Source organism: Rutidosis leptorrhynchoides, chromosome 1 (genome assembly GCF_046630445.1).
Source record: "Rutidosis leptorrhynchoides isolate AG116_Rl617_1_P2 chromosome 1, CSIRO_AGI_Rlap_v1, whole genome shotgun sequence".
NCBI lineage: Eukaryota > Viridiplantae > Streptophyta > Magnoliopsida > Asterales > Asteraceae > Rutidosis > Rutidosis leptorrhynchoides.
The window spans coordinates 148,206,301-148,233,129 of NC_092333.1; the positions used below are offsets into that span (position 1 = coordinate 148,206,301).

At 35.6% G+C, this 26,829-nt stretch overlaps 3 protein-coding genes across 3 annotated transcripts; 2 read left to right on the forward strand and 1 right to left on the reverse strand.

The window, feature by feature from the left end:
- The first annotated feature begins 8,802 nt into the window (after window positions 1–8,802).
- Window positions 8,803–9,615, forward strand: LOC139890088 (uncharacterized). Its single transcript, XM_071872992.1, has one exon. It carries the CDS (start codon window positions 8,803–8,805, stop codon window positions 9,613–9,615), a length of 813 nt encoding a protein of 270 aa, XP_071729093.1.
- An 87-nt stretch (window positions 9,616–9,702) lies between these two features.
- Window positions 9,703–19,837, forward strand: LOC139890096 (uncharacterized). The gene is made up of 2 exons (XM_071872998.1): window positions 9,703–11,963; window positions 19,111–19,837. Exons 1-2 carry the CDS (start codon window positions 9,703–9,705, stop codon window positions 19,835–19,837), a joined length of 2,988 nt encoding a protein of 995 aa, XP_071729099.1.
- A 2,926-nt stretch (window positions 19,838–22,763) lies between these two features.
- LOC139890102 (uncharacterized) lies at window positions 22,764–25,443 on the reverse strand. The gene is made up of 5 exons (XM_071873006.1): window positions 25,032–25,443; window positions 24,009–24,113; window positions 23,810–23,899; window positions 23,570–23,716; window positions 22,764–23,461 (listed from the first exon to the last, which is right to left on the reverse strand). The coding sequence occupies exons 1-5, from the start codon at window positions 25,441–25,443 to the stop codon at window positions 22,764–22,766; spliced, it is 1,452 nt and encodes a 483-aa protein (XP_071729107.1).
- Between the last annotated feature and the right edge of the window lie 1,386 nt (window positions 25,444–26,829).

Consider the following 26,829-nt stretch of genomic DNA (forward strand, 5'->3'; position numbering starts at 1 on the left):
TTTTTGAATTATATTCAATTCCACACACCAGCTTAGAAATGGATCTTGGAAAATCTGTGCCCCATTATCGCTTACAAGTTCTCGTGGAATGCCAAATCTGCACACAATGTATTCTCATACAAAATTCCGCACTTGTACTCCAGTCATTGTGCGTAAAGCTTTAGCTTCCACCCATTTAGTGAAATAGTCAATTGCTACAATCAGGAACTTTACATTCCCCGCACCTGGTGGGAATGGTCCCACAATATCAATGCCCCACTTATAAAACGGCCATGGCGAATTGATTGGGATCATATCATGTCTTGGTTTCTATTCTGCGGTGCGTGTCTTTGACAACTTTTACATCTTTTAACTATTTGCGCAACGTCACGATATAGGGTAGGCCAAAAGTAACCCATTCGCATTATCTTAGCCACAATAGTTTTGTAACCTGAATGAAGAGCACAAGATCCGCTATGCACTTCTTCAACAATTGTTGCAGCTTCTGCGGGTCCTACACACCGCATTAATGGTCCCAAATATGATTTGCGATATAACACATCATTTTCAATCACGTACATAGGTGATCTTTCGCATACTAATCTAGCCTCCTTCTTATCTCCTGGTAGTATATTATTGCAGAAATAGTGAATTAAAGGATCCATCCAATTTGGTTGAACCTCTTCTATAGCCGCATCAATCAAACTACCATCAATGGACTTATGGGGAAGTTCTTCTACCCAAACTTGCTTTTGAAAATGCGAGAAAGTCAATGCAGCAAGCTTACTTAACGCATCCGCCTTTTTGTTTTTACTTCTTGACACTTGTGACAATTCAAAAAAATCAAATCTTTCTGCGGCTTCCCGCAAAAGTTTCAAATACTTTTGCATAGACAACTCATGAGCTTCAAAGGAACCATTGAATTGATTTGCCACTAACTGCGAATCAACATATGCGCGTAACTGCGAAATATTCATTTTACGCACCATATTTTATCCCACAAGCAGTGCTTCATACTCAGCCTCGTTATTTGTCACGTCAAAGTTAAAACACAGCGCGTATGTGTGTTCCTCACCACTCGGGCTTATTAACACCAATCCCGCACCCGCACCTTCAATACACGACTCACCATCTGTATATAAATCCAAAACTTCATGTTGAAGAGGCTTTAATTGCGTTCTTTCATGTATGACTTCAAGCTCACCTGTCATTTCCGCAAGGTAATCTGCCAAAACTTGGCCTTTTACAGATGTGCGCGGAAAATACGATATTTCAAATGCTCCAAGCTCAATCGCCCATTTGGCGAGTCTCCCTGATATCGCAGGTGTGTTCAAAACATGCTTAACCGGTAAATCAGTTAAAACATGTATTGAGTGACCCTGAAAATATCTGCACAACCTTCGCGACGTCAACACCAACGCGTAAATAAATTTTTCAATTGGCGCATAGTTTATTTCACTTCCCGCGAGCACCTTGCTGACAAAATAAACTGGCTTCTGGACTTTATTCCTTTCCGCAACAAGTACAGAACCAAATGCCTCATTCGCAACGGAAATATAAAGATATAATATTTCCCCATCTATAGGCGCAATCAATGTAGGTAACGTAGCAAGTAATTGCTTCATTTCCCGAAAGGCCTTATCTGCTTCTTCTGTCCATACTAAGTTTTTCTGTTTCAAATACCCTTTAAGTGTGCAGAAGAAAGGCAATTGTCTTTCCGCAGCTTTGGATAAGAATCTGGTTAAAGCCTCGATCTTTCCAGTTAAACTTTGCACCTCTTTAACAGTTTTAGGCGCGGTCATGTTTTCAATTGCGGTAATTTTCTTAGGATTTGCTTGTATGCCCTGCTCAGTGACATAGTACCCTAAAATTTTCCTTCCTTTTCTCCAAAACTGCATTTAGACGGATTTAATTTCATATTAATCTATCGCAAATTTTCGAATATTTCATTCATATCGAACAAAATTTTCTCTTGCGTTTTGCTTTTTATGACAAGATCGTCAACATAAGCCTCAAGGTTACGGCCTATTTGGCTTTCAAACGCTTTATCAATTAATCGCTGATAAGTTGCTCCCGCATTCTTGAGTCCGAAAGGCATTTTAATATAACAATAAATGCCTTTTCTAGTATGGAATGCGGTTTTATCCTCATCTTCTCGCGCCATTGGTATTTGATGATACCCTTTTGCAGCATCCAAAAAGAATTTATAAGGATAAGTGTGCAAAGACTCCACTTTAAGATCTATTTCAGGAAGCGGATAATTGTCCTTCGGACAAGCTTTGTTTATGTCTTTAAAGTCTATGCACATCCTCCATGAACCGTCAGGCTTTTTTTTTATACCAATACTGGGTTTGCAACCCATGTTTGATATTTTACATCGCGCAAAATGCATGCATTAACCAATTTGGTGACTTCCGCACATAACCATTTCATGCGATCAAGAGCCATTCCTCTGCGCTTTTGCACAATTGGTTTTAGTGCAGGATTAGCATTTAATCTATGTTCCGCAACGTCACGCGGAACTCCAGTCATATCTTGTTCACTTCAAGCAAACACGTCCATGTACGCAACAAGCAATTGCATAATCTTCTTTCTTATTTCCTCAGTCAACTCGGTGCCAATTTTTATTTTTTGATCGGGATATCGAGGGTTTAAAACAACCATGTCATCTTCTGCAATATTTTGCGCAACAACTACATCTTGCGTATCTATAGCCGCATAAATTATCTGCATAGCCATAGAATTTATTGTTGCCACACCCTTGCAAGTAGTGAATTTAACCATTCCATGTATTGTAGATGGCACTATGCCAAGCTTATTCAACGCGGATCTTCCCAACAACATGTTATATTGCGAGGCAGCACGTATAACATAAAAATTTAACTGCACTTGCCTTGTCAATTTCACATCTATTTCATCGCGCAACTCGATTTTTAGTGATATTTGTCCCATGGGCCAGGCAGATTCACCCGCAAAACCAGACAAAGATATCGCAGTTGGCTTTAATTCTTCTTTAATACATTCTGGTAATTGACAAAAACATTGCTCGTATATCAAATCTATGCTACTACCAGTGTCCACATGTATTTTCATAATTGTTATTCCAGTATCTGCGATCTTACTCGATATGACTAGCGGTGTGTCATACATATCGCCCTTTTGCTCAAATGGGAAAGTAATAGGTGCAAGTTTCCATTTTTCAAGCATTTCTGCTGCTTTTCATTTTTTACCTTTCTTCTTGTGTATTGTATTTATTATTTTCGTATCTTGCACCTTTTGCAGCTCTTTTGGTGAATTTTTGTGCAAAAAAGTTTTGTGCACTTTATGCACCCTCAAATACATATTTGTCTCATTGTCAATCTTTTTGGTAGACAAAAGCTTTTGTTGCTTCATCATTTTGTTTAGCTCGCAACTTTTGATATAGAGATTACATTTTCCTTAACCAACAAAGATCAAGTCTCGGGCAAACTCACGAGAGAGATCAATATGGCTAGGGCAATCCTTCCAGAATCAACAACCTAAAATGAGAGGCCAAGCTCCCTATTTATAGGTTTGAGATCTGCGCGAAAGTAAGATGTGCGCGCACTTAGGCATTCCGCACAAGTACTGCGAGAATCCTACGCACTCTTTAATATTCCGCGCAATCTCACCGCATTCATTAACATTTTCCGCGGTTCATCAGTTTCGTATTTTTGTCCTTAAGTGGTCTTTCGCACTCAAAATATACATATACATATGTATGTATATGATCAGGAGTGAATACAATTTATTTTTTTTGATAATTAAGTAAATTAATCAGTTTAAACATATAATTAACGAGCAATTAAATCAGATTCATATGTAATTTTCAACGATATTCTTTTATTGATAAAATATCAAAGAATCACTGTTACCTTTGGCGGAATAAATAACCGGTTGATACAAATTACACCTATATAGCTTTCAAATGAATGAAACTTATACAAGGTCTGGACTCTATCGATTTAATACTCACACCACTAATCTATAAAATTGTTGTTTCAACTATTTATAGAGCCCTAATAAACGTGTATTTGATCTATTGTCCACTGATACAAAGGATGTTTGTACTCAGTCGACAACTGTGGTAGGAAGCACGTGACTCCCCTTTCCTTCTTCGGTAGCTAACTTCTGGAATACCCCTTTGGATATTCGAATTGATTAAATAAATAGAATGTTGGTGATAACACATGAAACCATCTTGCTTGTATAGAGCGTTATTTGTCCAAGTGTTGTGTGCTGCTCCAGCCTCTGCTGGTTCTTCAGTTACTGGTTCTTTATTTGATCTTCGTGTTGGTTCTGCATACATCCTATGATGGTCATGAAGGCACCTTGAATCTTGAACTATCTTGTGCTGATAGTGAAGGCAGTACAATAAACACTCAAATACAACATACACTGTTGTTTACAAATAAATAAACTTATGCTGACCTGCACATTACCACTAGTGTTTATACTTGTGTTTTGTCATAATTAAATCCTTAATTCTATAAGGGACTCAACAATTATATTGATGAATTGACCTTAAAATATTTATCCTTTACCCGGTGGGAAAAGTCGTGTATAGAGAGTTATAGCTATAAAATAACTCAATTTTCTCAACTAAAAATGCTTAAATAAAACTAAATAAGGTTGGTGATAATGCTAAATTATGTAGAGATGTTGAATCGTTAATAAATGGTGATTTTTTAAGTTTTGAATTTATTTTAAGTTTGGCTATTTAATATGAGATTTTATATAAAATTAATTTAGTCATTAAGAAACTATAGTCTAAAGACATGCTTCTTGATATTGCAGTTAAAATTTAGAGGAATTGATTAGTTATTTTAAAAATTATAAGAAAATTTGGTTGGACAGTACTATTAATGAAGCTAAACAAATCACATAAACCGTTGAAATAGATCCCGAGTTTTGTGTAAAACGTGCAACTTATAGGATAAAGATTTTGACGAAATTTCAAATACAAAAAGTTAACAACAATATGCTAAAGATCAAATTAGAACCGATTACTTTATTGTTTTAGTTGATAGGACTCTTGTACAATTAGACAATAGATTTAAACAAATGAAACATTTTGAATTAATTTTTGGTTTCTTTTTTGATGCATCAAATTTAGCATGTTTAGATGATTAGAAATTGAAACAATGTTGTATGAATCTTAAATATGCATTGACAAGTGATAATGATTCTAATATCGGTGGAAATGACTTGTTTATAGAGTTACAAGTTCTAAAGTTCATGTTTCTGAAAAAGTGTACGAGGGAGAAAAACCTTGGATACCTGTTCCAATTATGGAGTTTACGAAGAATATGAATATGTTTCCTAATCTCTCACTTGCATACCAGATCTTGTTAATCATAGCAGTCACGGTAGCATCAGTAGAAAGAAGTTTTTTTAGATTAAAGTTATTGAAGTCCTGTTTGCAGAGTACCATGAGTCAAGAGAGGCTGAATAGGTTAGCGATATTGAATATTGAGAATGATGTTTCAGCAAATGTTGATTATGGCAAGATAATTGATGACTTTGTTTCGAAAGATACACATAGACATTGTTTAGGTGATATATGGACATGTAATGTTGGAGAAATATGGATTAGTGAGTAAAGAATCAATAACCGGATTGATACTAGAATCGTGTGAACACTTTTTAATAGAGTATTTCGACCCACTTGGTCACGGGTTACACGAAATCACTATTAGGATAAGACTAGTATGAACAATCGTCTTGACTAAAAGATAATTATTCCTTGCAATTCTAGAAAGCATAAGCTGTAAGTTTTGTGTTGAAAGTGTGTTAGACATGTTCAAAATCTGGAACATTGAGTAAAGTGTCTAACCATTCATATGGAAATGAATCCATATATTTATAATGGCTCAAAAGGTGTCTTTAAAAAGTCACACCTCTTCATATGAACCCACATAATGCTTGGAATGTCACACCCATGTATTTGTGCTTAAACAAGTCCAAACACATGAAAAAACTGTTCATAAATGTCCTGGAACATCCCCATAACGTTTGGGGTTCAAATGTGTCTTTTGGGTTGAAAAGCACCTTTTCAGCGAACCAGTGTTAAGCTGCGCCGCGGGCCTGAGAGCCGCGCCGCGGGCTAACAAAGAATCACACTTGAAAATACGCCAAAACCCTCGACCTGAAATTTATGCCTTAAGCCGCGCCGCGGGCTTCCAAGCCGCACCGCGGCTTAACCCTGTCCAGCAACCCAAATTTCTTTCTTATGGATTTTCATGCGTATTGCCTTTTCAAGTCTCGTTTCGCATTCCTTAAGTTCCAAATATTATTTCTAAGCTCACTAATATAACCTCAAACCATTTTACGCTTTACGAACGTGCACTCCAGACTCTCCAAATCCGTGTAGCGTTTCTTTGGTTCGAGCACTTTCAACTTAGCAATCCAATCAACTAAAATGACGTTGGATCATGCTAACATCACCAACAATTTCCCCCCATTTTAGTATGTTCCTTGATTACTAAAATACTAACAAACAGATAACTAGTGCATAAGTGTAAATGTCACATGAATTGAATTTACACATAGTATATTACACGTGCAAGAATTCGAAAATCAGGGTGCTCTAATAGTTTGAACCCATTAATTCATTTGAAAACCTGTTGATAATATACACACTAGCTCCATACTTTCTACAATTAACCCGACACTATTATAAGCCATGTGTCCCAATCCTCTCATGAACATATCAAAAGCTAAGTCCCAAGCTTTCTTGAGGCGGCTTAACCTCATGTTCACATAGGTAGTTTCTTTAATCTTGTTCCCGCGATGCAATTTTTCAAGACAACTATTAAGAAGTATTTAACTTCAACCTTCTTTATCTCACGGGTCCGAACACATACTTTGGGATCATATATTAAATGTGTTCAAATCTTCAGATAGTAGGCTTTCCTCATTGAATTCAGCTCCTAGCGTTGTACTAGAAGGGAATTGGGTATCCCACTATGGAAGATCTAAATGGACTTCAATCCCACAACATTAGCCAACTTGTGCGCACTACCGGCTAATGCTTTTCTCAAGTGATTTAGTCAAATTTTGTTATGACCCAACAAAATCCATATACATCACTTCATGCGTGATAAACCTCACGAAACACTATTTGTCTAAGGCATAAGCGTCTAGACTTTCACTTGTTCAAATACATGCCTTAGTCACATCACATCACATCCCATAACTAGGGATCACCATGAACTTTAATCTTATTCATTATGACTTCAATCAATTTCCATTTATAATCCTTTTAACCAAGGATTTACCAAGTCCTTATTTTACCATAAGAAACTTGTGAGTACTCAAACCAATTGATTGATTAGTTCTTGCATATGTCCACCTCTCACAAGTAATCAATGTAACCTATAATTCATATACCCTTTATAATGTATCCCCATTATTCTTGTGTACACAATTATTACCATTACATTAAATAGTGGGATTATAATCATAAACATACCTTTGTCAATCCACTTCCAAAACCAAGAAGTAATGACAACAAGTTTATGATATCCATAATCTCAACATCAAGACTTTGATCCAAGATACCTCATCTATACCAAGTGTAAATCCAACAACTTGTAGATGTATAATCCTCTTAATCAATAATAAACTCAATACATTAAATATGCTTTAAGGATTCACATTGTGAACTAAACCATAGACCATGGTTGGTTTTTACAAGTATTGAAATACTTAAGTCCCATCACAATGAATTCCACTAGACCATGCTTAATCTTTCTATCACCATGCTATATTGGTCACTTGATGTAATCACATACATCATACCCCCAATTTCCAAAGCAAAACGGTACTCGAAAACAATTAAGCAATATCTAATCCTTATTCCATATTAAATATATTTGTTTCACTTACTTGTACCATCTTGATAAACATCAAAAGATTTATGGACATATCTCATCAACGAATAAAGTTTTCATGGACGTTTTATCTAGTAACAAAATAAGTCACCTTACAATAATACAACATTGTCTTGTGGCATTCTCCAACGGATTATTATTACCCGTTAAGTAGCCTAACAATGGTTACCCATTGTCTTACCAACAATCACAATTGTTAACAATCATACAGGGTTTTCATGTCAATATTCAAAGAATATAATTACAACTTTCTTTTGTTGACATTACATACCTATGCATACTTATAATTAAATTATGGTATGAAACACCATAACCATGAATTATAATATCCCATAACCCATGTCCTCAAATTTAATCATTACAAATTTGCAATATGTATCCAACTAAATAATCAAATGATCGATTATTTAATTTATTACATGCATGAACACACGGGTTTAAGAATGTGGTCAACTTTGGTTACTTTTCAAAATTATCCTTTTCTCATTAACCGTCATATTGAAACAAAGAATTTCTGTTTGTTTAATAAAATGACACCAATACAATCCCAATGGATCCAATACCGTTTATACGTGACCGTTCTAAATTTGCTCAAACAAAGAAATTCCGTTTAAACAAACTAAAATGCACTCCAATTAGTCCGTTTAAACAAACTGAAAATATACTCCAATTAATTCTTGTTCATAAAATGAACCGATAATTTACAAACATTAATTGGATAAACAAGTGCAACCATTAGAACACAATTGTCATGCAAAACAAAATTAATTATAACAACTATTTTATTTTGCACGATATTTTAACGGATCCCGGATGTAGAAGTTTGACCCTCATAATGTAGTGACCCGAACTTTTCCATGTGTATATATATTAAATGAGATTGATATTTACATGATAATGTGAGCCGAACATGGTTGTTTATATGGTGAATGTTTATGCACCTCAAAACGTTCAAGACAAACTTGTTCTTTGGAATAAAATTTCTGATTTTATGGCTAATAATGTTGGGGATTACATTCTTTTTGGTGATTGGAACGCGGTTCGTTTGGCTAATGATAGAAGTGGAACGGAGTATTGTGCCACAGATGCTTTTAATTTTAATAACTTTATTAATAACAATGTTCTCCATGAGGTTCCTCTCGGCGGTTTAAAATTCACGTGGCGCACTAAAGCAGGTAATAAACTAAGTAAACTCGATAGATTTTTTGTTACTAACAATGTGTTGATGTGTGTTGACCATTTAAAAGGTGTGGTGCTTCCTCGCGGGTTTTCTGATCACTCGCCCATTTTACTTTTTCAAGAAAAAGTGGACTATGGTCCTACATATTTTAAAGTTTTTGATTCTTGGTTCGAAAGAGCAGGTTTTGATGATACGGTGCGTAAAGAATGGGCTGAGATTAATGCTAATAATGGCCAGCATGTCACTAAAAAGTTGAGATTACTTAAATCTAAGCTTAAAGACTGGATTTCACAATCCAGGAAGATTGAGTCGGTCCGTTTAAAAGAAGTTGTGGAAAAATTAAATGGGCTTGACGTGTTAATTGATGTGGGCTGGGCTACTGAATCGCAGGTTAATGATCGAAATGTTCTGTTCCAGGAACGTGAAGTATTGTCCAAGCTTGAGTCTCTAGATTTATTGCAAAAGTCTCGCTTAAAATGGGATGTTGAGGGAGATGAGAATTCGAAGTTTTTTCACTGTTCTGTTAAACACAAACGCAAATAACAATTAATTCAAGGTTTAATGATTGATGGGTCTTGGGTAGTTGATGCTACGGTGGTCAAGAATAAATTTTTCGATTATTATAGTAATATGTTTGATGAGGTGAATTCAGGTGCTTCTTTTAACCAAGTTAATCCTAGAGTTACTCTTACGTCAGATGATAATGTTTTTCTTGAACGTGATTTCGATGAGATTGAAATTAAAAATGCGGTTTGGGCTTGTGGTAGTTCAAAGGCTCCGGGACCAGATGGGTATTCCTTTAAATTCATTAAATTTTTTTGGGATATATTGGGGGCTGATTTTTGTAGAGACGTCCGCAGTTTTTTCGAGTCGGCCACTATGCCACATGGGGCAAACTCCGCTTTTTTTACTTTGATTCCTAAGGTAAAGAATCCGGTTCTTGTTACAGATTTTCGGCCAATTTCATTGATTGGTGCATTCTACAAGACCATCACTAAACTTCTTACAAATCGCCTAGTCAACATTATTGATAAGATTATTTCTTCGACGCAATCGGCTTTCATTTCGGGTAGACAGATCCTTGATGGTCCGATGATGTTGAGTGAAATCATTGCGAGGTTTGAGAAATCTAACCGTAAGATGCTTCTCTTTAAAGTTGATTTCGAAAAAGCTTATGATTCGGTTAATTGGGATTACTTGGTGTTCATGTTAAAGTCTCTGGGATTTGGTTCTCGATGGTGCGGATGGATCTTGGGTTGTCTTAAGTCGGCTAGAACTTCAGTTCTTATTAATGGCAGTCCTACTCGAGAGTTTACGTTAAAAAGGGGGTTACGTCAAGGTGATCCTCTTAGTCCGTTCCTATTTATTATCGTGATGGAGGGTTTACATTTGGCTTTTAACCAAGCTAAGGAGGCAAAGTATATTCGAGGCATTAATCTTGGTTCAAACGATCTTAAGCTCTCTCATTTTTTTTATGCTGACGATGTTATTATTATGTCCGAATGGAGAAGACGGGAATTAGGTAATATTCTTCGTATCCTTGAAGTTTTTTTTCTAGTTTCGGGTCTCAAAATTAATGTTTCGAAGTCCCATTTTTTTGGTGTTGGTGTCAACCCTGTCATTGTTAACTTGGTGGCGGCGAGATTTGGTTGTAGGTTGGGGTCGTTTCCTACTAAATATTTAGGGATTCCAATTGGATTGAACATGAAAAGGGTGTCGAGTTGGGATAATCTCATGCGGAAATTTAATAATCGGCTCGCTACATGGAAGGCGGGTTTATTGTCTTCGGGTGGTAGACTTACTCTTCTAAAATCGGTTATGGGGAGTCTTGGGATCTATTATATGTCTCTTTTTAAATGCCCGGAAACAGTTATAAAAAATCTTGAAGTTATTCGTACCAGATTCTTTTGGGGTAGCAATAACTCAAAGAGAAAAATGGCATGGATTAAGTGGGATCAAGTTCTCAATTCGTTTTCTCGAGGCGGGTTGAACATTGGTAGTTTGAAGGCTTTCAATTTAGCCTTAATTATCAAATGGCGGTGGCGTTATCTTTCATCTCCGGGCTATATGTGGGTCAAGGTTATTAAGGCCATACATGGTAACCACTTTGATTACACTATTGGTTCTAGTCCTTGGTGTGCTATTGTCCATACGTGTCAAAAAGTTGTTACTGACAGTGTTCTTTCTCAAAATTATATTCAATTGGAGGTTGGAAACGGAAGAAATGTGAGTTTCTGGCATGACTCGTGGTGCGGTTCTTCTCCGTTAGTGTCCCGATTTAACAGGTTGTACCATCTTGACATTAACAGACTCGACTCAGTGGCGGATAAGTGGGTAGAAGGAGAATGGAGGTGGGTGTGGTCAAGAGAAGAAATTGGTAGCAGAAACATGACTTCATTGTTGAACTTGTTACAAGAATTACAGAACGTTAATGTCTCGAACCGAGAGGATTGTTGGAAGTGCTCTCTTAATGGAGATGGTTTATTCACGGTAAAAGATACGAGAGAGCACATTGATAGATCGATTCTGTATTCTCATCATGTTCCTACGTCGTGGGTAAAGACTCTCCCTAAGAAAGTGAACGTTTTTTGGTGGCGTTTCAAGTTAGATGCTCTTCCGTTACGTTGGAACTTATCCACAAAAGGTATTATGTTGGATTCACAGAATTGCCCGGTTTGTGACACTGACGTAGAACGGTTAAAACATCTTTTTTTTGAGTGTACGATTGCAACCGACATTTGGAGGTTGGTTCGTATTTGGCTAGATTGTGGGTTACCTAGCTTCTCGTGTTGGTTGGATGTTGAAAATTGGATCGAAGACGCAAGGATGCCGACTACTACTAAGCTCCGGATTACTTCTATCGTTGTTACTCTCTTGTGGGCTATTTGGAGGTACCGGAACGGTGTAATTTTTAATGATAGTGTAATTCGTAAATGTAATTTATTTGATGTCATTAAACTTTTTTCATTTCGTTGGCTTAAAAACCGAGGTCATGAAGTTTCAAATTGGAACTCGTGGCTTCAAAGGCCGTTGTAACCTTCTCCCTTAGCGCCTTGCTAGGGAGCGTTTTCTTTTCTTATATATATATATATATATATTGTTTATTGCCGTAAAAAAAAAAACATGATAAGCAATCAAACTTGTTAAGACTTGATTATTTGAAATGAGTTTCATATAGACAATTGACCACCCAAGTTGACCGGCAATTCACGAACATTAAAAACTTGTAAAAACTACATGATGTTATATAAATGGATATATATATATATATATATGGTTAACATGAGATTATGATAAGTAAGTATCTCCATAAATATGTTAACAATGAGTTATATACAAACAAATGAGATTATTGATTTAAGAAACTCGAAAATGATATATATAACGATTATCGTTATAACAACGTCTTACTAAATACATATGTATCATATTAAGATATTGTTACACTATATTTAGCATGATAAAATGATAATTAAGTAAATCATTAAGTGTGTTAACAATGAACTACATATGTAAAAACAAGACTACTAACTTAAGGATTTCTAAACGAGACATATATGTAACGATTATCGTTGTAATAGTATTTTAATATATATATATATATATATATATATATATATATATATATATATATATATATATATATATATATATATATATATATATATATATATATATATATATATATATATATGATGTTAAGATATATTTATACACCATGTTATTATGATAACATAACAATTTAACATCTTATTTAAGTATTATAACAATGGATTAATTACATTTAACAAGATCGTTAACTTAAAGGTTTCAAAACAACATTTACATGTAACGACTAACGGTGACTTAATAACTCAGTTGAAATGTATATACATGTAGTGTATTAATATGTATTAGTACACTTTTGAAAGACTTCAAGACACATATCAAAGTACTTCTACTTAGCAAAAATGCTCACAATTACATTCTCATTCATTTTCATCAACAATTCTACTCGTATGTACCCGTATTCGTACTCGTACAATACACAGCTTCTAGATGTATTTACTATTGTGATATACACCTTTAATCATTCATTCTTAGCAGCCATATTAGAGTAAAAAACATGTGAAACTATTATTTAACAACTTGTATGACTAATGAGCTAAAAACAAACTTAAGGATCTTTTTTTTTCTTTAAAATAAGTAATCCCGTTTTTATGATTTCACCCTATTTTTTCATTCTATTTTCTCATACTTACACTCCAAATTCTCTCTCAAAATACTCCTAACATCATACTTGATCATCTCCAAGCATTTTCACCATCTTTTAGCTTCAATTACAAGCTTTAATCATCATAAAAACAACCATTCAAGAACACTTTAAGAAATCTTTCAAACTTGCTAGCTTACTTCCAATCTTGCAAATTCATTTCAAGTGATCATCCAATCTCAAGAAATATTTCTTATTTACAGTAAGATATCTTTCTAATTCAAGGTAATACTCATACTCAAACTTTGATTCAATTTCTATAACTATAACAATCTTATTTCGAGTGGAAATCTTACTTGAACTTGTTTTCGTGTCATGATTCTACTTCAAGAACTTTCAAGCCATCCAAGGATCCTTTGAAGCTAGATCTATTTTTCTCTTTTCTAGTAGGTTTATCCACAAAACTTGAGGAAGTAATGATGTTCATAACATCATTCGATTCATACATATAAAGCTATCTTATTCGAAGATTTAAACTTGTAATCACTAGAACATAGTTTAGTTAATTCTAAACTTGTTCGCAAACAAAGTTAATCCTTCTAACTTGACTTTTAAAATCAACTAAACACATGTTCTATATCTATATGATATGCTAACTTAATGATTGATTTAAAACCTGGAAACACGAAGAACACCGTAAAACCGGACATACGCCGTAGTAGTGAAACCGGGGGCTGTTTTGGGTTAGAAAAATAAAAACTATCTTAATCTTTGAATTGGAAGTTTGTTTTCTGGAAAAATGATATTACATATGAACATGATACTATATCCAAAAATCATGGTTAAACACAAAGTGGAAGTATGTTTTTCAAAATGGTCATCAAGATGTCGTTCTTTCGACGGAAATGACTACCTCTTTAAAAAATGACTTGTAACCTGTATTTCTGACTATAAGCTTATACTTTTTCTGTTTAGTTTCATAAATTTCAGTTCATTATGAAACCATAGCAACTTGAATCACTCAAAACGGATTTGAAACGAAGAAATGACGGGTAAAACAAAATTGAATAAATTTATTAGTTTTAGCTACGAAAATTTTGTAACAAATCTAGACTAAACATATCCTAACTAATTTATATTGTATTATACATATTATGTAATCTTGGGATACCATAAACACGTATGCAATGTTTTGACATATCATATTGACCCATCTATATATATATTAACAACCATAGACACTCTATATGCAGTAATGTTTGAGTTAGCTATACATGGTTGAGGTTGATTCCAAAATATTATATATACTTTGAGTTGTGATCTAGCCTGAGACTTGTATACACTGGGTCGTGGATTGATTTGAGATAATATATATTGATTTATTTCAGCACATCTAACTGTGGACAACTAGTTGTAGGTTACTAACGAGGACTGCTAACTTAACAAATTTAAATCATAAAAACTTAATAAAAAATGTTGTGAATATATTTAAATCATACTTTGATATATATGTACATATTTGTTATAGGTTCGTGAATCGACCAGTGGCCAAGTCTTATTTCCAACAAAGGAAAAATCTGTGAAAGTGAGTTATAGTCCCACTTTTAAAATCTATTATCTTTGGGATGAGAATACATGCAGTTTTATAAATGTTTTACAAAATAGACACAAGTGATCAAAATTACATTCTATATTGAATTATCGAACCGAATATGCCCCTTTTTTTAGCTTGGTAGCCTAAGAATTGGTGTTTATTATAATTGCCACCAATTGACGTGAATCCTAAAGATAGATCTATTTGGCCCAACAAGCCTCATCCGAGGTACGGATGCTTTAGTACTTCGATTTATCATGTCCGATGAGAGTCCCGGAATGATGGGGATATTCTATATGCATCCTGTTAAGGTCGGTTACCAGGTGTTCATCATATGAATAATTTTTTTGCAGATTGCATGTTGTTTATGAGAAATGGAAATATGAAATCTTGTGGTCTATTATTACGATTTGATAAATATATAGGTTAAACCTATAGCTCACCAACATTTTTGTTGACGTTTAAAGCATGTTTATTCTCAGGTGATTATTAAGAGCTTCCGCTGTTGCATGCTAATTTATGGACAAGAGTTGGAGTCAGCATGCTTGTATAATATTGTTTAAAAACTGCATTCGAAGACTTAAATTGATGTGTAATATTATTGTAAACCATTGTGTAATAATCATGTGAAAACGTTATATTTTAGATTATCATTATTTGATAATCGTCGTAATATTTTTAAACCTTTATCGATAAAATAAAGGTTATGGTTTGTTTTAAAATCGAATGCAGTCTTTGAAAAACGTCTCATATAGAGGTCAAAACTTCTCAACGAAATCAATTAATATGGAACGTTTATAAATCGATATGAACGGAACATTTCACATAACATACTGTGTCTCAAACAAACGTACGTAAGTAGATTGATTGAGATCCAAAATCTAGGATCACAATTATTAATTTACTAAAGAATAGTAATATTCAAATGATTAAAATACTAATATCTCACCCATATTAGTATAAGAATCCCAACCATACACAAGTCAAAAACGACTTGCAAATCCATTAGCAAATTAAATAGGAAAGATAGAGATTGCGTACTCATATGTTGAATATTGTACTCATATGTCGAATATCCCACCATATGAATAATTATTCAATCCTTTACTTTCAACATGGATCCCATATCCAGTAATTGTAGATATGGTTTACCTATAAGCCACCACACTTTGAATGATCAAAAGTTAATACACCATTTCAATTTCCTGCCGTTTACCAAAACCATTCCTTCATAATCTTCATCCTTTCAAGACTTCACAAGATTCACCCCGGTCTTGATTCTCGAAATACTCTATTAAATTGTTGGAGAAATATGGATTAGTGAGTAAAGAATCAATAACTGGATTGATACTAGAATCGTGTGAACACTTTCTTAATAGAGTATTTAGACTCACTTGGTCACGGGTTACACGAAATCACTATTAGGATAAGACTAGTATGAAAAATCGTCTTGACCAAAAGATAATTGTTCCTTGCAATTCTAGAAAGCATAATTTGTAAGTTTTGTTTTGAAAGTGTGTTAGACATGTTCAAAATCTGGAACATTAAGTAAAGTGTCTAACCATTCATATGGAAATGAATCCATATATTTATAATGGGTCAAAATGTGTCTTTGAAGAGTCACACCTCTTTATATGAACCCACATAATGTTTGGAATGTCACACCCATGTATTTGTGCTTAAACAAGTCCAAATACATGAAAAAACCGTTCATAAATGTCCTGGAACAACCCCATAACGTTTGGGGTTCAAATGTGTCTTTTGGGTTGAAAAGCACATTTTCAGCGAACCAGTGTTAAGCCGCGCCGCGGGCCTGAGAGCCGCGCCGCGGGCTAACAAAGAACCACACTTGAAAATACGCCAAAACCCTCTACCTGAAATTTATGCCTTAAGCCGCGCCGCGGCTTAACCCTGTCCAGCAGCCCAAATTAATTTCTTATGGATTTTCATGCGTATGGCCTTTTCAAGTCTCGTTTCGCATTCCTTAAGTTCCAAATATTATTTTCAAGCTCACTAACATAACCTCAAACCATTTTACGCTTTACGAACGTGCACTCCACACTCTCCAAATCCGTGTAGCGTTTCAATAGTTCGAGCACTTTCAACTTACCAATCCAATCACCTAAAATGACGTTGGATCATGCTAAAATCACCAACATGTAATTCGGAGTTAATTTCCTCATATTTTGTAAAATTTGACTTTAATAATAAAATGTGGCGTGGGGATGAGACATCTAGCTTGACTAGGTTTCTAATCCGTAAAAATTGTGTATTATTTGTTTATAAAGGGGGTATATATTTGGTTCGTCCGGGGCATCAGATAATTTAGGACCGGCTCCGGTGGACGGTTTAGTATGGATGGTTCGTAATGTATCAACCTTGATCAACAAAACCATAATTTGATCTTAAATTTTGGTTCGATTAATCTTTGTAGCACCAATAGCTAGGATTTTTAACTAGCTTATAGCTCACATGAACCTTTTGAATCATAATAAATGTTGTGCATGAACACTCCATCTTTAATTGTAAAGCAATGCTAAACGTGCACCCTATTGTTTATAAATTCATACTCTACCTTACTCGTGTTCATTTATTAATCCTTCATAGGCAATAGGAACGATAGAAATCCCATTTTCACCATTAATCTACATATGGTTGGTTGATGTTTTAAGATGAATAGTGCTATATCCACTATTTAAATTGAAAATTTACAACAATTGTATATTAAATATTTGTACCATACTAAGGCACAAGTGTGATAGATTTGTCAATTTAAGTGGTAAATATATCAATGCTCCTTTTACGATACTAGTATCATTGTATGTAATAAAGACTTAAAAAGTCATTTACGATTAAATTAAGACGGAAGGACCACCCTTAACCACTATTACCTTGGCACATCATCCATAAAACCACCCACAAAACCTACCGTAACAACTTATTCCCACCATTTCAAAAACTGGTTTAACGTTTGGACTATGAAATCTTTAATTCCACGATATTATCGGAACACTAGAACGCTTAATTATGTGCGTCAAAATAACGTTAAAACCTGATAATCGCTTTACAAATTAAACTTAATATATTGCAAAGTTGCGCCTAATGTTCGTGATAAATACTAACTATAGTTGAAATTTGGTAAATATTGAAGTGGGGTTTGTTTTAATTGATTCCGAATTTGGAAGATATGTTGAATTATTATTGAATTGAATGGTGATGGTAACTTGTGAGGCTGAACAACCCTTAAATGGTGAGAGTAAATGCATATTTACATAATTTCTGTAGAGGGTAATCATGTTTCAGTTTTTTTCTACAGTCTGCAGGTGGATGAAATGTTTGTCATGTCTTTCATTTGCCATTATATTTCAATGTACTACTACTAATTTTTTAAGGTGATCGACCTCAAATTTTGGCAAGATGCTCTTATGGAGAGTACAAGTCTTGATCAATTTTGTACTACTACTTTGTGTTGCCTCAAGTTATTAAATAAAATATATTGTGTAGAATCAGGGCCGGTCCCGAGAATTTAAGTGCCCCGAGCGAAGTAGGAAAAAAGGCCCTTATACCTAGTGAATAATATGAACTATATAAAAAAAACCACAAATTGTCACTTGTGGGACTTGAACCCACGCTAATTTCAAGAGGTAAATGAAACATGGGAGTTAGACCGTTGAGCTAACTTGAGATTTCATTAATATTTTGCTACTGATTATATTTAATTGATATATGCCCGAACAAGTTAGTGGACTTAGTCACATTTTTTGGGCCCCTAAAAAAACGGGCCCTGAGCAATTGTCCACTTTGTTCCCCTATTGGGCCGGGCCTGTGTAGAATAGTATGATATATAATAATAATAATTTTTTTTTTTTTTTTGAAAAGCTATAATAATAATAACAATAATGTATATGAAACGTAAACAAATACGGAGTAAGGTTTTTGCTACAGTGACTATACGAAAACTACAACTAATTATACTAAGATATATGCAGTTTAACTGGATGATCATTTCTCCATCCACTCAACATATGTTTCTAGTGAGGTTCTAAAAGTACGACCTTTTGTGTTATATCATAACTCCTACATTTAGGGGTGCGTTTAATATATAAGAGAAAGCGTTAAATGATTCAAAATTTAAATGAACAAAAGATTGTGAATAAACCTAGTTTAGTTGACTATATAACCGTTTAATGATAATTCTGAATGAACATTCTTTTATTGTGTAAAATTACTATATTGATTCTGGACCTTGTAGCTCAGACATCTCGGGGAGATTGCAAGGGGACCTCACCAATATTACTAACAGTTTATCTAGTTTTGTACCTTGTAGCTCAGGTCGGGAGGAATGGATATGGACCTTAAGCCCTAATGGATCGTTCTCGGTTAACGCGCTTACGAAACTTTTGACGAAAGTCTCGCTGAATTCTGGACCCTTTCCTGCTCGCACCTTACGCAACCACCTCGCTCCATTAAAGGTAGAGCTCTTTGTATGGCGGGCTAGACAACTTCGTCTTCCAACTAGGATTGAACTGGATAAGCGGGGCATGGACCTAGGAACGGTTCGATGTCCACTTTGTGATAATGATCTCGAGTCGGTGGAACACTCGCTGTTTCGGTGCAAGGTTGCTTTTGAAACTTGGGTTAAGATTTACAACTGGTGGAATATTGGCCCGCTACCTTCTCTCACCATGACTGATGTTTTCCTTGGTCATGGCATTTCGTTTTGCTCACCTGTGGGCAGGCAAATGTGGCAAGCAGTCGAATGGATTACGGGATATTTGATTTGGAAAAATAGAAATGTTTGCACCTTCACTAAGTCAAAACCTACTTGTGATCTTGTTTTCAAGGAAATACAGCTGAAGACTTTTGAATGGATCTCTAATAGAAATAAAAAGTCATCGCTTCAATGGGACCTTTGGATCTCTAATCCTCGAGCTTTCGATTCAAATGCCAAAGCATCTAGGAGGACTGGTATTGGCTAATAGATATTCCACCTGTAGGTTTTTTGCCTCACTCCCGGAGTAGTCGTTTTGGACGGGGAGAAATTGGGTTTGTCCGGCGTGCTTTGTCGTTGAATTGCCAACACTGTGCTTCGGGCCATCCCAGCTTGTCTTCTCAAGTTAAATCCCCCCTTAACGATAATGAACGGACTACGGCGTTTTCCTACGTGTTTTGGTGGGATTAACTCTGCTAAAATTTCTTTACTCTCGTTTTGGTTCTCGTTTTTGGTTTATCCTGGGTGTATATTTCTCGTTTTGTTGATTGAATGTAACTTGTATATTGTTTCCTATATTAATAATATATATTATCTTTTTGCCGTTAAAAAAAAAAACTATATTGATTTTTCACATGCACAAACAGAACTTAAAAAATCACTCACATTAAGAACATTAATATCAAAATTTGTTAAGTTAATTCAAAATTGATAACAAATTAACCACATAAAAAATTCACTCATAATATTACCTTTTTTAAGTGTTTCTAAAAACATAAAAAAAAATTCACAAACGGCTATTTTATTTTCATTATTTTTAAATGGCTCGGATGATGGAGTGCATGAAATCGATGTTATCCTGTGGGATCTGGGATCCATTGGAGTTAAACCGGGCGGTTTATATGGGTTCTTTCCATTATTTATTTTTATACGTAGTACTTTTTAGTTATAAATATAAATATAAATATAAATATAAATATAAATATAAATATTTTTAAAATGAATATATAATATTATTAAGTAATCCCGAAGATAATGGCTTACTGTCATGCCAGCTTCCAAACTCTTCCAATTATACTTTATACCTTTTTTTATTTTTTTTATTTATAATTATTATTTTTTTAAAAGCAAAACAAAACAATTATTAATATTATTATTATTATTATATATATATATATAAAGGAGTTACTTACAACATGGTACAATTTGAGTACCTGTAAACAATACAAAAAAGAATATGACTATGAACTCTAAAAGACTACCAATATAAACAGAATGTACATTCACTAGTAAGGAGAAACTTACACGATTATGCGTCAAGATATTGAGACGGGTTCACAAGCCATTGGTTCCATTCAATTTTCTTCTTTCGCGAACGATTAGCGCACCACTCGAAGCTTTTTATTTGAATCTCGTTAAGAGTTACCGAAGCACATGTCCATTTATTTTTAAACAGCCGCAAGTCCACTCAAAAGTTTGCCATAGCTTAGCCCCCCAAGCCGTTTTAATCTTTGGATTCTTCCCACAAAACATGTCGTCAACACTCAGATTGCTTAGCGGGCCTAGATTCCACCACTTATAGACTCGTTCTCATATTTGATTGGCGTGTTTGCAAAATATAAACGCGTGATCAATGGATTCGATCTCGTCATTACAAGTTGGACAACGTACCGAATCTAGATCGATTCCTTTCTTATCTAATTCAATGAGAACCGGCATTCTTTTTAGTTTGGTCCTCCAAGCGAAAATCTCTAATTTTTTTGGAACTAAGTTGTTCCTTAGTGTCACTTGATCTGGGATGGATTGTGAAAGCAATGACTCATCGATCAACTTTGAAAGTCTATTAGTGTCACTTGATCTGGGATGGATTGTGAAAGCAATGACTCATCGATCAACTTTGAAAGTCTATTAGTGTGACTTTGTTCTTGTTAAAAGTCCATATCCATTTATCCTCCCCATTACTTGCCACCCGAAATGATTCCAGCATGCTGATTTGTTCGGTTAGTTCTCCACTGGTCCTGCCTCTCGGATCCCTCAACCATTCCCAAGATGTCACACATTCTGATCCATTCCATTTTACTCGATCTTTAACCAAGCAGCCCTTATCTGAATCAAGTAGGAATAGTCTATTGAACCTGCATTTTAATTTGACATTCCCAAGCCAATAGTCGTCCCAAAACTTTGTTCTCTTCCCATTACCGATTTCCTTTTTAAAGCTACCTTTGAAGTTTATATCCAAGTTATCCATGTCCAGCCCGTTTTGAATGATGTAGTACCATGTTGTTCAATAGAAACTTCGGTTATAATCTGACGGATCAGAATGATCACCAAGTTTTCCATGAAACCCATAAATACTTGTAATAATTTTGTTCCAAAAAGCATCCTTTTCCGTTTTAAATCGCCACCACCATTTGTCTAAGAGAGCATGATTTTTCCCGTTTAAAGTCCCAATACCCAACCCGCCCGACTTATAAGAACATAGAACCCGATCCCATTTAACCTAATAAATTTTCGAGTATTCACCCGTCTCGCCCCAAAGGAAATTGCGACGAAGTTTTTCTAAAGATTTCAACACACCTGGGGAGCTCCGAAAAGAGAAAAATAATACAATGGGAGACTTTTGAGAACGGACTTCACGAGGGTTAAACGACCACCGAATGATAAAGATTTAGATCTCCAACTGGAAAGTTTAGACTGGAACTTTTCTGGGACGGGAGACCAATCACCGGCTTTGTTCACCCGGGATCCAATGGGAAGACTCAAATATGTAAATGGAAATGTGCCAAGTTTGCACCCTATCCGGCTGCACATTACGTTCAACTCATGACCATCTATTCCGAAGCCAAGCTTTTATGGAAATTCACTTTTAATGCAGAAACCACTTCAAAACTCTTAAGTAGCATCATAGTGTTAGTCACATTTTCACGACTATATTCACCGAAAAACAGGGTGTCATCTGCGTAATGTAAATGAGAAAGTATTACCTTATCCGACCCAATTTCGACCCCACGAATAAGACCCTTATTAACAGCAGCTTTTGACATTAAATTCAGACTTTCGGCCGCGAGAATAAAAAGGAAGGGAGATAGAGGATCCCCTTGGCGTACCTCGTGGTCTAGATGAAATTCATTAGATGGAGAGCCGTTTAGGAGCACCGAAATCGACGCAAAAGATAGGCAGGAGTGCATCCATTTTCACCATTTATCCTTGAACCCCATTCGTTTTAATATATCGAAAAGAAAATCCCATCTGATACTATCGAATGGCTTTTCGAAATCGAATTTAAAAAGGAAGCTCTTCTTTTTGTTTTTGTTTAGATCGAAAATGGCTTTGTTAGCAATAAGCACACCATCAAGAATAAAACGCCCTTCCAAGAAAGAACTCTGCTCTGAACCAATAAGAGAAGGAATGACTTTACGAATTCGGTTAGCAAGGATTTTAGACACGATTTTATAATATGAGCCAAGAAGACTAATGGGTCTGAAGTCATTCAACGTGATCACATTCGGTTTTTTAGGAATGAGTGTAATAAAAGATGCTTTGCAGCCTCGAGAAATCTCGCCGTATGTCCAGAACCGATCCAAAGTAGTTCTAAGATCTATTTTGATAGTCTCCCAGAATCTTTTGAAGAATTTAAAATTAAACTCATCCGGGCCCAGAGCTTTAGATCCACCGCACCTTTTGATCGCAGCCCATATTTCAACTTCCTCGAAAGGCTTTTCCAGTTCAGTTGCATCGAGGTCTGTTAACTTTTTAAAAGGTAAGTCATCCTCCAGGTATGGGACTCGAGTTGAATTCTCATATGGATCTTTGAACAGGCATTCTAAATAGCGCGAGGCTTCTTTTTTTAATTCACCAGGATCTTTAACCCGTGCCCCATTAATATTCCAACCTCTGATGTTATTTATGTTTTATCTTCTTCGTATGAAGGAGTGAAAATATCTTGAATTCTCGTCGCCCTCCAGAATCCATCGCGTTTTTGCTTTCTGCCTTAACATACTAGTTTTTTGATTTTCTTTCTCGATCCAATCTTTCCTAGCACTCATCCATTGTGCACGTTCTTGCTCGTTGATTTGCCCTTTTTCAGTTTTTAGTTCGAATTCTTTCACTGATTTCTTAAGTAGGTGAATCTCGCCATCGATATTACCTGCACATTATTTGAAACGACTGTTTAATTCGAATTTAATTGCTTTTAACTTGTTCGTGAACCCACAGTCAGGCCTGGATCCCAATGGTTTACTATTCCATATTTGTGAGACTGTCTGAACAGCTTCGTTCGACTCCCACCATACATCAAAAACCCTGATCGGCTTAGGCCCGAAATCAATCACTTTGTCACGTATAACCAATGGTGTATGATCTGAGGTATATCTCTCTAACTAAAAGCTCACTCCAACAATCTCGGAAATCTTTGAATACTAGAAATCGATCAAGTTTACTGAACTTTTTACGATCATCGCTAACTCTAGTGAACAATTTACCCTCTAACGGAATATCAATGAGCTGAGTTCTATCAATGAAATAGTTAAACATCTTAGCACGACCTGCATAAAACACACAATTTAACCTTTCATCCCTATTCCTAACTTCATTAAAATCACCACTAAGAAGCCACGCTACCCCATTGAACTGCATCAATTCCTCGAGCTTATCCCAGAATCTCCTCTTTCTATCATCATCATGGGGTCCGTAAAACGTTAACAATAGCAATTTCCTTATCTATTCCTGTCCAAAAACCCTTGATTGCTACATAAAAATCATTCTCTATGGCCTGATTAACGTTGAAAATTTCATCATCCCACAATATTAATTGGCCCCCTACATTTCCTATGGCGGATTTTTGTACAAAATCCAACATTCATCGAACCCCAAATTGAGTGCACCCATCTATCTTCCACCTCCTTTAACTTAGTTTCTTGAAGCAGTAAGATATTAGGTTTTCCATTATAGCAAATTTTTTGAACCCAATCAAACTTGGCATCACAATTAAAACCACGAACATTTAAAGAGATAATCTCCATTAGTAAAAAAATTAATCGACACGAATACCTCGGCTTTAAGCTCTATCCTTCCATCGGACCCCCAATTTATCACTGAAGGCTTCGAATTCTTTCATAGATTCTGGATTTTTTTAAGATGCATCACCCATATCCTCCAAACTCTTGGATAAGGCTATGATAGAATTAGCCGACTTTGAGGTTTTGCTTCTTTTTTTGCTGATTCTTCTCGCCATTTTTTTGCATTGAGAATTTTGGAAAAAGCTTTCTAGCTGCAAACCTATTTCCACATTCTTTGTCGATCCCGCACCGAACGATGAGATCCTTTCGAATCATAGCCCCTGCTTTTTGATTTGGTAGAAGGAATTGTGGTCTTTGGTTTTTTCGTCGATGTACCGATTGCTTTATTGTTGTCTGTTAGCTGAACATCAGAGTTGATGTAAGATAGGAAGCCCTATAAGTTACCGATTCCATCTTGGGTTGTGTTAGGCCCAATATGTGATGCATCGTGTTCTATTTCCCCTCTTGACTTAAAGTTATCGATTCTAACAGGAATAAACTGGCCATCCTCTTGACTTAAATGTTGGGCTCCCAACTCCTCTGGCCCAATATTTATTCCAGATTGGACTTTGCACTGGTCCTCGATATTTCTATCAACTTTTTCTTGAACATTTTCCCTATCACTTTCCGCGTCACCATCTGCATCTGTTCCATCATTAACATATTTTTGGAACCCCAAACACGCCGACTTTTTCCCCGGAATTACTTGTGTCATGAATATTTGAAAAGGTGTCATAAGTCTGGAGGTCGCTAGTCCTTTCAACTTCTTTCTTCTTCGCCTGAAAAGTTCCATCCCCACTATGATAGGAACCTTCATCTTCCTTGTTTTTAGCCGGATGATTTCACTGTTTTCCGGTTGCAACCGTCATTTCTAGTCGAAAGATTATCATGGATTTCCAATTAGTCGTCACATTCCTTACTTTCAGACCCCCAAATACTATCACCCGACTCTTCCAAATCTAGCTCAATAATGTCGTTTGTGTCTTCCATAACTCTCACATAGCATATGGACTTCCTTTTCCTCAGTTGAATCGTCTCATGAATGAATTCACCCCAAACTGTTAGCATAACTTTGTCACACACAAGCCTTTGATTTCCCTCTAGCGAGAAATTCCTAAATTCTAATGGATTTCCCCACCATTAAGCAATGGTGTTGAAAGTTTTCTTCGACCACTAAGAGAAAGGAACACCATAAATGCTAAGCCATATTAGTCGACCCGAGGATGTTAGAGTGCCATCCCACCTTCTGATGTTGTTCAACCATTGTCGAAGGCAATGGTTTTTGTCATTGACAATTTTCTGTGATGCATCCTCCGAATTTAAGATAACCATCATATCGAGTCCCCAAATATATTTGATGCTAATACTATTCCTAACCCTGACTGTGATGTCAGAGTCGGATTGTGCATTTTTTGATAAAAAAGCGGGGTTTTGACTGTGACTGTATTTGACCCCCGTTAACCCAAAATGTCAAGTTTTTGTGTCAAATATTTGGAGGGTGATGTGGTAAAATCTGATTGAAAATTGGGTGGGGAAAAACTAAATTAATTATATAAATATATGGTTTTAAATTTTGATTGGCTGGACACATATCTCACGCTCCGTTTAATTTCGTTGAAAAAGTAACTGACGCGATTTACCGTCAAAATGTGACGCTGCATTATTGCCGTTACATGTCGTCAGATGGGGCCACCTCAGCTTGACGGATTGCACCTCACGCTGCGATAAAAAATGCCTAACATCATACAATCCTTCTGCCTATATGTTGGGAAATTGCTCAATGTATTCTTTCTTCTTCACCTCCCCTCGAACGGCTTTTGAAAAGAACTTATCATTATCATAATCATCATCTAGAGTGACCAGGCGGCCTTTGGATTTGTACTTGGCAACCGAATTCTCCTGAAGATTTTCTTTTTGATTGAGATTGGACACTTGGGTATTATGTCTGATTATTGATGCTCCCAACACCTCATTGAATTTTTCTGTCATCTCGGAATGTCGGGTTGAAAGTTCTCCTATTGTTATTGTTACTCGATGGTGGTAAGTTGCTCTTTCTCACCTGCTCCTGTTGCAAACCATGAGGTTCATTATCTCTGTTAACCTTTCTTCTTTCGTTCGCCCTAAAGACTTTCAGCTTGATTCCTTGCATTTGGATGTTGTTGAGTTTAGGTAGAAAGGAATCGATATCTTCGATCTCAGCAAA